Source organism: Electrona antarctica (assembly GCF_951216825.1).
Source record: "Electrona antarctica genome assembly, chromosome: 5".
Taxonomy (NCBI): Eukaryota; Metazoa; Chordata; class Actinopteri; order Myctophiformes; family Myctophidae; genus Electrona; species Electrona antarctica.
The window spans coordinates 44514569-44530894 of record NC_136810.1 but is presented as its reverse complement, the minus strand read 5'-3'; the positions used below and the strand labels follow the sequence as shown (position 1 = coordinate 44530894).

The following is a 16326-nucleotide window of genomic DNA, read 5'->3' as shown; positions in this document are numbered from 1 at the left end:
GAGCACATGAGCAGTGAGCACATGCTATTGCGCGCACACACACACACACACACACACACACACACACACACACACACACACACTGCACGGGTGCGTGCGCGACTGCGCGTGTAAGCATTGTAAACTAGGTGTGTAAACAGGCTCCTTTTCTTTAATGACAAGGCCTGTCCTGCACTGTCTGTGAGTAATAATTATACTCGTTTTCTTTTGTCACTGTACATTTGCACAAACGTGACGTTTGTCCTCTGTATTTATTGGAAGCGATGGGCGCAATTAATGCTCCTGGGGAGCAGTTTGGGGTTAAGCGTCTTGCTCAGGGACACTTCGGCACACAGTAGTTGGACTGTAGATGTAGCCTTACAGCCTACTAGAACAGCCACCCTTGGTATGAAGAGGGCCTAGTAAAAATCACATTTAAATAAACTGTTTTAATCAATGCAGGTGGTATGTTTCTTCAATGACAAAAGTCCACTTAAGATTTCCTGGTTATTCAACTAAGCATAAACCAAACCAGTCTGTGGAAGCAATGCTATTCCCAATATATATATATATATATATATATATATATATATATATATATATATATATATATATATATATATATATATACACACACATACATACATACATACATACATACACATACAAATAAGAAATTGCCTACTTCAGGTAATAATTATTTTTTTTGTCGGAAAGGCACAAAAACAAAACTGGATATTTACTTCCTATAAAAACAGTGCTGCGACAGAAGTCGGTGGGGGAAACCTCATTTAGAGCTTCATAGACAAACTTAGAATAGAATCTTCAAATCGATTCTAAACCATGACAGCCAGCGGGCAGAGGCCAGGATAGGGTCATATGGTTCCTCTTACGCATCTGATCTTGAGATTAAGGTCTTGGAAGGTTTTGGAAAGAGAGAAACTGCTTGATTTTGGCAACGGTACGCAGCTGGAACAAATGGCTTTTACTACTGCATTTACCTGCTTGTCAAACTTGAAGGCAGAATTAAATGGCACACCAGGGTATTCACACGGGTGCAAAGGCTGCCAAAACCATTTTCAATCACTTTGATGGAGTCAAAGGGTTTTGGTAAAGCAAAGCAAAGCAAAGTTACTATATTTACCCAGGGTAACTGGACTAAGCATCAGATACTTGTTTACAGCCAGGCCCTGCTCATAGAACATTTCATGGTAGTGGTTCAATGCCTTGCTCAAGGGCACTTCAGCGGTGGATAAGAACATTGTGATGATCTGCAAAATCTTCAAAAGTGAAAGTAGATGGTATCAAGAATGCGAGCAGTAAGCTAGCTAGTCAGTGGAAGGAAGACTAAGATAGTGTGCGCGACTGTGCGTGCGTGCGTGTCTGTGTGTGGTTAAGCCAACAGATTAACCAGACCAAAGCTTTCCTTCACTTCCCCCTCCATGCAAGGTCAGTAGGCAAGGCGGTCATCCCTAAGCCTGTCAGACGGTTTAATCAGGAGACACACACACTGTCACACACAAAACAAACACAGAGCTCACACAAATACAAACACCACAAACAGGATAGAGGATAGGCGAGTGTAAAGGATAAGCCAGTAGGGATATGATGAGTGTCTAGATGACCAGTCTGTTAAACCCTCCTCCTCCTAGTCTGCAAGCACGTACATAAGTAGTACGATAGTACAGTCTTGCTCTTGCGTAGCCAGATGACCGGCAAGGCGGCAACACGAGTTCAGAATTGCTTAAGTAACAGACACATGAATACCGGATGATGGTACCAACTATGTTCTCTGGTAACATTCCAGCTGTTGAAGCAGTCACCCCAGGGAGACTGCAGAAGTGTGTAGCTCTTACATTCTTACAGCCCTGGAGGCACGTGCTTTCAACCCACGTTGAAACTGTGGGGGGGGGCACATTAGCACACATTTTCAACCGAGGTTGAAAATGGAATATGTTTATGGGTGTGTGTGGGGGTGGGGGGGGTGTGTATGTGTATATCTGTCAGGTCAAAGTATCGGGGCCAGTACCGAGTAAGAGTACTTGAGGGTGGTATCGGCCCGAGTAGCTGATACCGGTATCGGTATTAGTCTATCAGAACAACTCTAATATTATTTTATCGCATGGTTCGGTGTAGGTATGTGTATATCTGTGCCCTTTGTTCTGCTACGTGTCTGAGATGAGCTATGTCTTTTTCTGTTCCATCTTTGTCATAAAATGTAAAAATCGATAAAAATAGTATTGAAAATAAATCCCTGGGAGAGGTGGCGTCTATGTGGCATTCTGAAATGGCAACTGCTTTGCAAGCTAGTGTTCTGCAGGGTGGGTGTGCATCATTATGTTCAGTTCTATAGGCCGCTGCCTGTTGGCATCCTAAAGATGCAGTTTGGGAAAGCGGGGTCGTTTGTCGAGCTACTGGCCTGGTGGTGGGTACACATCGGGGCCAGTGTGAAACGGTGTTGATTTTGACAGTACAATTCTTTTAAATAAAATTTCATTTAGTTTTAGTCATATATTAGTCATCTGAAAGGTTTTCGCTGGTTTCAGTCGACAAAATCTAGTTGATTTAGTCGCCAATTTTTTTTTTGGCAGGCCTCGATATAAATGGCAGATTTTACACTTGGTAACTTGCATGCTGAAAACAGAAGATCTTCTTCTCCACTCCCTAACATTTTAGTATAGTTTTAATTTGTTGACGAAATTGTCAGTATATTTAGTCATAGTTTTAGTCATCATAGCTTTTTAAAGCGTTTTATTTCGTTTTCGTCCGTGAAAAAAGGTAGTCGAACATTTTTTCGTCATAGTTTTGGTCGACGAAATCAACACTGGATGTGTGAAACGTGCATCGGTTCCCCCTCGCATCTCATCTCGTCTCACTTCATTCACACTCCGCTCTGTGCTGCACTGTTCTGCACACTAGCGCGGCATCTCTCAAATCTTTCCAGGGCTTTTTCTACACGAGCTGCCAGCTGGACAAAAAAAAAAGGGGACAGGAAGCAGCTTTTCCCCTCGCAAAGGGAAGAATTGCAAGAGAGAGAGAGAGAGAGAGAGGGAGAGTGCAAAAAAAGGATTCTGGGAACGGACTCTGGTGGTGTTCCACTGCGTTCCATTTCAGGGAGTGACAGACAGACGGCGGAACAGCTCAACCGTTTCCCTGTGAATCGGGAGCTTCAACGACGTGTGAGCGGGGAGGACTGGTTTTCACTATTCTCGACCCCAAAACTCACAGGCACACTTGCATACAAAAAAACCCCCACAAACACACAGACACACGCTTGTGCGAGCGACACACACACACACGCATGACCCACACACAGTCGCACACCTACACATTATGTCTAAACTCTGGTCCAGCTGCCAGCCATTACAAACTGTCAATCTGAGAAGACAAGCAGAGACACACTAGGGCTCATATTACAGCCACTCAGACCTTTTTCTTTTCTTTTTTTAATGCACAGGTCTTTCATTACGCTTCAGCCGTTATCCTCATCCCAGCTTCACCATTTCACCCCCAACGTTTTACAAATTTCACTCAATGGCAACTTTGCTTTGGACACACATAGATTTTGTGTCGCCAAGATATATCTAAATTGAATTAGTCTCAAATGCAAATTTTTGGCCAGACAACTACAGCACATTTGCTACCAAATAGAGCACAGAACTCGTTCACTCGTTCATTCCCTGGTTCACGGACCTTTTTCCTCTATGGAGAACAACATTGGGTTTCTTAAAATCATAAGCATTGTATACTGTATTTAATCAAATAAAAATATCTGCGATATCGTTATATATTTGGGGCTTATTGCTTACACAAGGTTCTAATCTCAAATGAATAAGAAAATCACACCCGTGTGAAGTGAGTGGTGCAACTCCGTGTGGGGGTCCCCGGGGGGTCCCCGGAAGTTCGGACACAGCCAGCCAGCCAGGAGGCAGGGACGGACCCAGGGACACACATAGCTGTCTGGTTGCACCACTCATAAAGTTGAACATAGTACCGGTAATAATGAAACAAAACAGTACTCATGTACTAAACATTGCTGGTTTCTTGCTCATTGTACTGCTTAGTCAGTCAGCCTGAGGCTTTTACACTATTACTATTGAAGCCAGTCTTCACGTTCACAGCGTGGCCACCAATTCCAGCGACTCTCATTCTTGTCTCTCTCTCTCTTTCCCCACTCTCAGAATTAGGCTCTTACAACCTACTGCATCCTCACTGCATTAGGGCTGCAAGTATTGATTATTTTCTTAGCATCGCTTACTATTTTAATAGTGCCACGCAAAACAGCAAAAATGTATAAACTTACATGTAACATGGCGTTGCGAGCTTGTAGATCAGCTATTTGTGTGTGTGTGTGTGTGTGTGTGTGTGTGTGTGTGTGTGTGTGCATCTACTGTAGTGTATATAGGGCACCCCACCCTGAGGGGGTGACAATCATGTGAATATGGTAAATTGTCCTGCACTGTCCCAATGCACTAAACATCATCCATGAATCATCTTTCTTATATCACACTTACAGTAGGTTATGTGACTCTTTTCACCATTAGTACCAAGTCAAGGGGCCTAATATAGCTATTGTACTGGCCTGGCCGTATAAAATAATGATGTTATTCATATAGGCTTGCTTCTTGTTGCATTTACATTTATAAAGTAATGAGAAAGCCAAATAAAGACTTACAACAATAACCAATAACCAAAATAACACATTTCAATGTTCTCTGAAGTGACGCACAACTACATTATTAATGCAAATCTCTCTCACACCCGGGGGACGTTATATCCTAGTGCAAACCAGTTGTGTAAGATTACTATTTACATTAGTAACCACCTTCAAAAGCATTTTTTAAAGACATCGAGGCTTTCATAATTCATTGATAAGTGTCTGAAACTATGTATGTGTTGGAAAGCTCTCTGCAAAAGCAAACCCCATCTGCTGAACAGCCCGTCGCTCATCTTTTGTCCTTACATTATATTTCTGCTGCGTTGAGTTATGAACAGTTCTATCCCTCACATTCAACGCTATGTGTGAAGTTTGGCTGAGCTGGGGTATGCGGGGCTGAGAGCCAAGAAAGAAAGAAAGGAAGAGAGTGAGAGGGGGCCCATATGTGAAAAGGGCTGCACCAGGATCATCTAGTTGACAGTGAATGCCTCAGACTGTCTGTCCATCTAAACCTTACGCTGTTCTATCTTCAAGGTTGTACGTGTAAATGGCAGTCTACAACTCTACATTATCTGGTAGCCAAAAAACGTTCTCAGGCTTTTAGTGACATCATGCAGTATCTTGTGTGTGTGTGTGTGTGTGTGTGTGTGTGTGTGTGTGTGTGTGTGTGTGGGGGGGGGGGGGGGGGGTGTCAACATATTCTAAAACCACAGGATTAAATAGCTGGCACACCTGTACTATTTTAGACAGAAGAACCATTTAAATGTAATTGCAATTCAGTGGGAAAGATAATGGTGATTGATTATATCTATCCATCTCCGTTGTCCAACACTTACACCAACATTAATTTGGGGGAGCTATTAAAGAGTGCCATCGATGTGCTAGTCAAGTGCAACACTCTTGACCTTTTCTCTGCACACATGTGTGTCTAGACTCGCCAACCAAAACAACCCTTCCTCCATTTCATTCCCGTGTTCGGTTCTTTCCCTCCATAATCCTGTTAGCCACATTTACAACCAGGTTCATTCATATACTGTATTCCAACAGTGTACATCGTGTGCTTCACTGACACACTCTGTCTGTACGCAAATTAAATCGTCTACATATAACAGACATGTCATTGTGTGTCACAAACTACAAAGACCGTTTTCCCTGAGAAACCTAAATGGAAAACTATTTAAAGACTTTTTCGGATTGTGTGTGGTCATGCTCATCCTACACAGAAAGGTGCTGTAAAGTACTGTACTTAAGTACAATTTTGAGGCGTTTGTATTAGCATTTCCAATACTTTCACTTCTACCCCACTACACCTCTGATCCAAATATTGTACTTTTTACTCCACTTTTTTTGTAATTTTGTAGATTTAGATTATTATTACAGAAGTGGTTAATTATTATTAACCACTTCAGTCCTATATACATTTCTGCCAATTGAAAATAGCCGATCTACAAGTTCACAATGTGTCGCAATGCCATTTTCAAAAGACATACATTTGAGAACTTGAAACAGGACATTCTGCACAATGAGTACTTTCTACTTTTGGCACTGCAAGTACATTTTTATGCCAATTTTTTTTTGCTTTTTACATTTTTTTACAGTACATTTTGAATTTCGGGACTTTTACTTGTAACAGAGTATTACTATATTGCAGTATTGATACTTAATTGTTACTTAAGTAAAACACACGAGTACTTTTTCCACCACTAAGCTCTGGATGCCGTGCATGCTTTACCTTCATTCAACCCGTCCTAATGAGCCATCAAAAACAAACTGCCTGACAAGTGGGCACAAGCACATGGACAGGTGTACATACTAGGGCTGCAACTATCAATTATCTTCTTAGCATTTTTTCCCTGAGTTATTTAAAATGTTAAAATTATTTTATAATCGATAAACCACTTAGTTTGAATAACTGTTGCACGTCATTGCACAGTCATGTCACATGTGTACGCTGAGTGTATCCGCTTTCAATAAGCTCCCATTTTGTGGACAACAGTTTTGTCCCCAATTCACTGATTCGATGTCCAAAATGTGTCCCAAAATGTGGCATGTCAAAAACACATCCACACAGACACTGATTCACTACAGGTGGAACTAGATGTTTTGCAACTCACCAACCACCATGAGCGTGAACTCAAATCCTCGCTTGACAGACTTCCTGTAGACTTGGTTGGGGAGGTTGGCGAAGCCCACATAGCCCTCCAGATTCCTCTGCTAGGAAAAGACACACGGAGAGAAAGACTGTTAATGGAAAGGAGACCTCAGCACCGTCGGAGCCATAAACACACAGATACACACCAGCCAAATGCTTGGTTACCCTGGAATCTTGTATCATGTTGTGAACACAGTGTGTAGTGGGATAGATATACAAATATCTTAAATAGCACTGTGAAAAGTTGGACAGTACACGTACACTCAGCAATATACACTTATATCAGCATTCAGCAGTAGGGCAAAGTGCACGTGCGCACACAAACACACACACAAACAGTTCTCTACATCAGATCTCCACTCAAGAGAAAAGCCTTCACATGCATATCATACAGCCACACACACACACAAACATCTCTGCTCAGACATTCAAAGCAACACCACATTTTACACACACACACACACACGGGCGTGTCGCGCGCAGACACACACAAACCCCCACAGGCAAAAACCTTGCTTTTTGTGAACCTGCAATTAGCATTGCTCTGTCTTGCAGTGACAGATCCCCTTTGATGTGAAGAGCAGCTGGGATAAATACAAGAGTAAAGATGTGCTCTTTTAGGAGAGAGGTGAGAAGAGAGAGGAATCTTTCAATAGACCACGACTCCACTCCAGGCTGTACAAACACACCCGTTTCCAAAATGTCAAATTAAGGAGGAAACAGTGGAATCGACAGCTTAGGAATCCTGGGTAAAGTCCAATAAGCAAGTATGCACAACCAAAGCATAACTTTAAAGAAAGCCAAGAAAAGAGGATAGCAGGAAAACAAGGTTTCATCTCCCCAGCATCCTATCTCACAACTGCTACAGCATAGATAAGTAACCTCTAGGGCTGCAATTATCCATCATAGGTTTAGTGATTATTCTATCGATTAGCATTTTGAATAATTGAAGTGCGCTTATTTTATTTTTATGGAAAATGATACAATAATTTTAATTTATTTTCTTAAATCACGTTCATTCATTGATATATATAAAAATCACACCCGTGTGAACTGAGTGGTGCAACTACGTCACATACGTCACATACTAACCATAGCAACCATGCTCGTTTTTTTGGTACGAACACGTGTACACGGGTACAAAGCCAGTTGTTGGAGTGGTTTGCACCACTCAAAAATAAAAATACACTCGTAAGTGAGGGCCGCTCCTATCAACATACAACATCATCACATTCCGTGCTGCTCAGCCAATCAAATAGTCACATTCCGTTTTTCTCTCTCATTGGCTGCCTCGTCTCTAGGCAACCGCACACTTTTTGCCTCTAGCCGACTTCTCTGCCAATGGGATAGTATTTCAGTGCCTGCATCTTTCCGCGTGCTGGAAATAGCCGATCCGCAAGCTCACAACCTGTTGTGGAGCCGACGAGTTCTGAGCTTGCAGATCAGCTACTTTCAGCATGCAACACGTCGTACTTCGTCGTACGACGTGTTGCATGCTGAAAGTAGCTGATAAGTCAGGCTTCACTTTGTCTTTAGCCGAGGCGACGCACACAGACACACATGGCTCCTCGTTGCAAAATAAACAGTAAGGGCCGATTCATACTGCTATTTTAGAGCCGAAATTAAGTCGTTTCTGGACGGTATCTGACTAGCCCTCGCTGGCGCGGTGCGTGAGTCCCCCTCCTCCCCCAATTGTTTCACACAAACAGGCTGGGAAATATAAAGATTTATAGTTTCAAATGGACAGGGCTACGTGGATGATAGTGAGCACACAATATCACAGAGTTGTGAGCTGCACACACACCATGGCAGAGACAGATTAATTTGGTGTTGGAATCAGGTTTACTATGCTTTTAGCAGGACTTTTGGCTTTGTACAGTGCTTCAATTTGTTTCCACACACACACACAAATACACATAGATACAGATATTTACATTTCATAGCACAATTCTGCAGATATAATAAGGCAGCTGGTAATTAATTGATGTCTCCCCCCCCCCCCCCCCCCCCCAGTCAGTGGTCAACTGCATGTTGTTCTGACCTGTACTCTACACAAGGCAAATACTTTGATTTCTGGTCAGCCTGGCTCTCCACCTATGTCAATGGTGGTCCAATGGAAAACCGCAGACAGTTTAGAAGGGGGGAGCGACTAGGGTCCCTCACAGAGCATTAAGCTGGAGCTGGGCTTTGTCTTTTGTCTTTGTTTAGGCCAGGTTCAAAGACATTATTGACACAACCTGGTGACCAATTTACACCTATGGCTGAATCTTTGAGTCATGGTGAATTTGTAGAAAATAAAGAAGTTTTATCTCACGCAAGATGATCGGATCTCTCTGCCTACCGATACACTGACCTAAATTAATTTAATGAGATTTTTTTTTAAGAAAAAGAAAAGTGGATTGCATAACCACTTTGAAGTCTTTAGTGTGGTCCTGACCATCACATTGGGAAGGTGATATCATAGGTTTCGTGCTACTGTTCTTGTCGCTACATTTTAGATGTCACCAGATAATGCTCTGTCTATGTGAGACTAGCCTTATACTGGTACCAGTCAGCCGTGTGTCTGCACATATGGTTTAAATTGAAAAATGCACTAAAACAGGATCCGGGACATCAACATTTACCACTGATGTTTGGAGACAATAGTAGACAGTCTCACTCATTCAAAAATTAAAAAGAGTGGGTGAAATATTTTTAAAGTGTCAAAGTTTTGAAAAAAGAAAAAAGTAACAAAGAGACAAAGGAAAGAAAGTTCTGAGCTAATTTCAGGCATTAATAATGTCTCTGTTTGAGAGCAAGTCAGTACAAACCACAACTTCCTTCTAGATTCTACAACAAGGAGGGTCAAGACTTCTTTTTGCTCTGAGTTAGGCCAACTTCTTTTTGCTTTTTGAGGAAGGCTGGTGCAGAAACTCAAACAATAAAGAATGACTGAGCATTCTCTTATTTTGGTGTTCCGTTCACCTAACTAGTCAAGTAGTCTTTCCTGTGGCCGAGCACTCACTGCTCATGAAACATCCAGAGGAAGTGCAGTGCCTACTGTATCTTCCAGAGGGTCAACTGTGTGCAAACAGCTGAAATTGTTTATGTAGATTGTTTATGTAGCTTTAAAATAGTTTGCTTTAAAAGGGATCGTGACATTAAAAAAAAGTTTCTTATTTATTTTGTTTAGGTTTTCTGAGCTCAATTGCACCCAAAAAAACCCTGAACTTTTAACATTCAGTAGATTTTCTGTGGTTTTCTGGCTCAAACAAGTGCTCCGATTTTCCTATGGACTGTGATGTAACAGTCCACAAATCCCATATATGACATCGATTTGCCAGCAGATGTCACTAACCCTAACCCAACTGTCACCTGTTTGCCCGTTTCATTGCAGCTCAAAAGGCATCAGAACACACAGAGAAATCCACTGAATGTTCAAAGTTCAGGTTGTGTGGGTGTAATTTAGGTTATAAAACCTAAAAGAAAAATAAATGAAAATTCTTGCAGAGCTTTGCCACACTTTTTTCCAACATGGAAGTCCATATTGATGTTTGCTTGAGGTACTATAGTCAGGCTTGAGCTGGTATCATCCCGCTGCTTCATCACTATCAAGTTTAAATTCTAAGTGACTTTGCATCACTCCAATCAGTGCTATGGAGTAAACCAACTCACTATCACAGTTATATACATCAAGGTCATAACATGACAGATTACCTTATTTATCCATTTAAACAGCTATACATTTCTCTAAACATTTACATTTTCTATGAAAAGAACGACTTCGCCACTTTTCAACCTATCTTTTGGTCCTCACTAGCTTGACAATCAGTCTGAATTTTCATCTCGTTTCACTTCATTATTCAGACTGAAAGCCCTCCCCACGGCAGCAGTTTATGGGATGGGCGTTGTCAAAGCGGCAGTCTTTCGGTGATACAGGTTCAGGATACAATGGCACAATTTCTTTCTACTTTGTCTGTGTCTCAGAGTCATAAGAGGGCTCTGGGCAGTTCAGAAACACATCTTCCAGTGACATCATCGATACTACTACATATACTAGTTACTCTCCTATATATACACTAGAGAGTATAAACTATATCAGTGAATACAGCAGAGCAGGGGTCTCTTAACATCAGATTACATTAGTGCATCATCATAATGTGTGGATCCAATTTCTGACATAAGTTGTTTCCACTAATGACGAGCCATCTCCTCAGTGATGATTAAATTACCATACTGGTGGTATGGCATGTTGAGCCCATTGAAAACTCATTATATGAGTATACTTGACATTACTGACGACCATTTTCCAAAGCATACTGTGGTTAGTTTGATTTTGCAGAAGCCATTGGATTCTGTTCGTTTCATTTGTTGCGATATGAAAACCAACATGCAGTGGCTTGAAACTTTCCTGATGTAATCTCACATACGTTGCCCTTTAATTAATTTTAGATTGTGGATTGACAAGCTCATGAAGAAAAGTTTGATCTACAAATTAAATTCAAATGTAAAGGTGCCTTAAGTTTGATACATGATTTGATTAATAACTGGAGAAAATACATATGGACTACAAAGGAAAGGGGAAAATGATATATGTTTATGTAGGCCGAAGCTGAATGGTTGTGAATGACACGCATCGATGCAGGTCAATATGCTCACAAAGGTCATTAACTCTAGGATTGTTAGTTGCACACAAACATACAGTAAGTGATGGATATATGACATGCACAAGCATTAGCCGAACAGAAAGGCAGAGAATGGGATGATAAATTAAACCAATATGGAGTCCGAGCTGTCCGACTGTTGACTACAGCATCAGGCATAGCAGTGGTGTTCTAAAAAAGCCTGAAGCACTTTCCATCATTTCTCTATTGGAATCCAGTGACTTGTGTGCACGAGTGCGTGCGTTACATAAGGCTCCAGCTCTGAAACTACTACAACTGCCAGTAGGTCACCTAGGGCAGCACATGCAGCAGATATGTCGAGCAGGATATGATGAGACAAGGAGTGAATTCATGTACCTACCTACCTTCACCTGGAATGAAGAGTGAAGGAAATGTGGCTTGAAAGCACAGTCTCAGAGTGAATCATTCAGGGGATGAGTGTGTGACAGAAATATGCACATCATGAGGGAGTCACTCACTTAGAGTGTCTGCGAGGATATTTCAACTATGTTTTTAATGTTTTACATCACATTAGAAAGTGAAGACAAAAGAAGTTCATGCTTGACTGGAAATAGCAGTTCTACAAGCTCACAGCACCTTGTAGATCTGCTATTTTCAGCACACAGCACTGATGCACAATGATGTCAGGCTTTAGGCACAGACCTGAAAAACATGCAGAGTGAAAAACAGGGGGAGGGTTGGAGATTGTTTAGAATGATGCGAGAAAGAGAGAGAGAAAGAGGCTAATCAGTATCAGTCCATCCATAGCATTCATGTGGAACCCATCCCCCCAGCCCATCCAGTGGACTCACTGACTGACATCATCTGCATTCCCATCCCTCTGACACTCTACTTCACTGTCACTGCATGGCATCCTGGCACCACACCATGCTTTTAACTGTCCTCGTTTTCGAATACACTCTCTCACAGACTCACACATAATTTTCAATTCAATTCAAAGGACTTCATTGGCATGAGAAAACATACGTTTACATTGCCAAAGCACACACACACACACACACACACACACTTTGAAAATGAGTGTGAGTCTAGAGAGAGAGAGAGAGAGAGAGAGAGAGAGAGAGAGAGAGAGAGAGAGAGACAGAGAGGGCTGGGGTCAATCAAGGATCAGCAGTGAAATAAACTGGTAGTACAGGATGGAATTGCTGTTATATTTGGCACTTGAGGAGTTGTTGCGTCCATCCCATTCAGACAGTCAGTCTCTCTAGTCTCTTTCTATCCCTCTTGCTCTCTATTTTCAGTATTTTGGCAGATCAAATGAATTGGCAGCAGCAGCAGCAGCAGCAATCAATGGCTGTTCAGAACGGAACCAGTCAGCTGGAGATTGAATCTGAGCCCGGTCCGGAGACAGATAGATAGTGGACATGCATAATAATGTGGCCCAGCCAGGAGAGAAAGAGAAACAAGATTGTGTGAATTTAAACACATCTTAAATCTGAGTCCTTTTTTTTGTATACCATTTATAGTCTTGAGAAAAAATGCTGCCATTTGTCCCAAAGTGATTGCAAAAGATTGGTGTCATTTGTTTTAAAAAAAAGCTTTATATCCAAAATAACATGTCATGTATATAACGACGCAATGTGTGACATAGCTCCGTTTACAGTACACAATGCTGTAGCAGCTGTACCCATTCCAACTGTATATACTTTCCACATTTTCAACAGTTTTATTAAATTTTGACACTTGCTTTGGCATAGTATGTTTTCTCAGATCTCTTTTGAATTGAATTGTTGAGAGACTGACTGAGACTGCTGAGCAGCCTGAGACTCATTCCTGAACAGTGAGTGTGAGTGAGTGAGTGAGTGTGAGAGAGAGGTACACAGACGTTAGAGACGTACATCAAAACACAGGCCCTGAACAAAGCAGGTAGACACTAGACAGAGCCGGACATCCAACAGAAGGATGCTCACAAGAGTATCAGAGAGGGATTTGAATTAAGAATACAGGAGGGTTTTGACAACCATTTCTTTGTCTTAATGACAGACAGACAGATCATAGCAGCAACGCAGGATTTGTATATACCGTAACCACATCCACACAGCTATTTCTGAGGTGCGTTCAACAACGGCAATTAACATTGTGTTTGCGTGCATTTGAGGAGAGGAAATAAAACAATGCTTTGAAACGAGTTAATATTAAACATAGAGGTAGGAGTTTCCAATCCATGGTCAGAAATGGATGACAGCTCAAGTCTGTGATATTGAATTAACCGAACCAATTTGGGTTCCTCCTAAACGTTGAAAATAGTTTATTGCTACTAAAAAATGTTTCTTGAACGCACCTCTCTTGGCTTGCTGCCGGCAGGGGTTCGTTAGATGAATCATTCGTCATTATTAGCCTAATCAGGCATATAAATAAATACCACACGATGATGAGACGAGGGATAGAACTTACAGCGATGCCCGGAACTGTGGTCTCTGGTCGCTCGATCATTGTTGTACCGTGTTGTGTGTCGGTCACCACCCACCCTGCCTGGTCCTGTCCGTGGGTTAAAAACGATGTATGTGGAACAGTAGCCTTCTTCACCTCCCCCCAAAAAAGACGTACCGTTGTCGTGTAGTGTAAAATTTTAAAAAATGACCTAAACAAATGGGTATTTTTAGGGCTGAGCTAGGTGGCTAATTACGCGTGTTTATCGAAGCATTGGTACGAGAGGAATGCTCCACCAGCGAGCCTAGCATTTCATTCTACCCCCAAAAAATGCAATTCCAAATGTACTACTCCTCCAGTGTTGCCAGGGGTTGTGAGAGAAACAAGCGACGTGGGTCTATGAAGACAAGCACTTTTTAAATCAGTGGTTTTCAACTAGTGGTCCGACCTAGCTAAATGATGGAGAGTTGGTTACCAAATGGACCCTTATAGATCTTTAACTCTTATGGAGAGTTGGTTACCAAATGGACCCTTATAGATCTTTAACTCTTAAAGGACCACTTTTCAACCTTTCTTCATATAATTGGTCCTCACTAATGTTCATGATAAAATGCCACTATTTTTTCCTACTTGGTCTGTGTCTCATCCGAGTGGAATAGTAAGAGAGTTGCGACCAGCTTTGATCTAGCGGGTGCTTATGGGCTATAGTTCCAAACATTGGAACTATCCCAATCCCATTGAGATAGAATGAGCACTTCTCCATTGTTACAATGGGAGTCACTCTCTTACTATTCCACTCGGTGTCTCATAGGAGGGCTGTGGGCAGTTCAGATTAGAAACTCGTCCACCATTGACATCATCGATGGGGAATCCAAGCTAATAGAAACTGCAGGCTTTCTATTCCTTCCTACAATTTAATGGAAGCCATCATTCTCACGATAATAAAAATCTAAAAATATATTTTTTACTTGTTTAAAAATCTGCCTAACGATGATTTCACTGGTGGACGGCTTTCTGAACTGCCCACAGCCCTCCTCTCAGTAGCACACCTATACGATACTAAGATTCCATGCACGGCCAAAAAAAGCTGTCTGCCGGCGTCTCTTCCAGCAGATTGCCGCCTCGGCCAGATTCCCGGAAAAGCTTTCCCCAGCGGCATTCTGCCGCGTGGGTGGAGCTTCATTTCCATCCACCAGCTGTCTAAAAACCCAGAAGAGACGCCGGCAGACAGCTTCTTTTGGCCGCGCATGGAAGTTCAGGTGTGCCCAAGCTGTATGAGAGACAGACTGACAGCCTGGGCACACCTGAACTTCCATGGAAGAGACAGCTTATTTTGTCCACGCATGGAATCCTAGGTCGTTTGCCTGTTATCTCTCCTATGGTACCATCATCACACACACAATGTTATCCAACGATAACAAAATATTCAAATTCTTGGGTCTACAGTATGGAACTGTGGACACAATGTTATCCAATGATAACAAAATATTCAAATTCTTGGGTCTGAGAGGCTAAATCTCATCAAATGGTGGTCCGTGGTTCAAATGCTGAATGGACCTTCATATGAAAAGGGGTGAAAACCACTGCTTTAATCCTATTAGCATCGCTAATTTGAAAATAGCAGAACTACAAGCAATCAACGTTTGTAGATTTGCTATTTTCTAAATAAATCTTGAAAAAAAAGAAAGAAAGTGGAACATTTTTTTAAATCATTTAAAAAAATATTGTATGGGGTCCCTGGCATAAAATATTTTCAGATGGGAGTGCGCAGACAAATACATAGGCCTATTAATTTGCCCCCCCCCCCCCCCCTTAATTAACAAAAAAGCCCCAAATAAGCATCTACATACATTTTAGAAACAAACCCAAATATTTACTACCAATACAAGCAACTTTACAGAAAAAACAAGCCCAAAGTCGCTTATAATGAGCAGACCTGGCAACCCTGTACTCCTCTCTCTTTCAAGCAAGCCGCGTTCCTATTGGTTGAAACTGTGTGACGTCGAGTTCAGCCCAGCCTGGGTTGGCCCGGGTCAAAAAATAGCCGATCTGCAAGCTCACAACGCATCGCTTCCACCACGCGTTGTGAGCTTGTAGATCGCCTATTTTGACACTACTCTGACAACGGCGCCCCGTGGCTTCAGGCACATTAGTGGCCTATTTTAGTTTATTTTTTATTAATTTTTCCTAATATTTTCGTGAGCCACTACTAGGGTTGCCACCTTTGAGATCTTGAAATAAGGGACACTCTTTACGCCTGCCACGGCCAGGCAAGGCCGGCAATAGGTTGAAGCAATAAATTGAAGCAATAGGTTGAAGCAATAAGTTGAAGCAATAGGTTGAAGCAATAGGTTGAAGCAATAAGTTGAAGCAATAAGTTGAAGCAATAGGTTGAAGCAATAGGTTGAAGCAATAAGTTGAAGCAATAGGTTGAAGCAATAGGTTGAAGCAATAGGTTGAAGCAATACGTTGAAGTTTCCCTTCAACTTATTGTTAATGCTATC

General features: G+C 41.8%; 1 protein-coding gene across 4 annotated transcripts in view; it reads right to left on the bottom strand.

Moving 5' to 3' along the window:
* LOC306924133 (septin-7-like) overlaps window positions 1-14184 on the bottom strand; it is a 52836-nt gene extending 38652 nt beyond the window's left edge. For 3 of the 4 annotated variants that reach the window (XR_013790125.1, XR_013790126.1, XM_079502497.1), the window contains exons 1-2: window positions 13847-14184; window positions 6751-6850 (exon numbers count right to left, since the gene is read on the bottom strand). Coding sequence is in view for 2 of the 4 variants with exons in the window: in XM_079502497.1 (XP_079358623.1) it covers window positions 6751-6850; window positions 13847-13885 (139 nt within the window). In the remaining 2 variants the exon portion in view is untranslated. The remainder of the gene's footprint in view (window positions 1-6750; window positions 6851-13846) is intronic. The other variant, XM_079502498.1, reaches the window with a different exon arrangement.
* Window positions 14185-16326: the final 2142 nt, after the last annotated feature.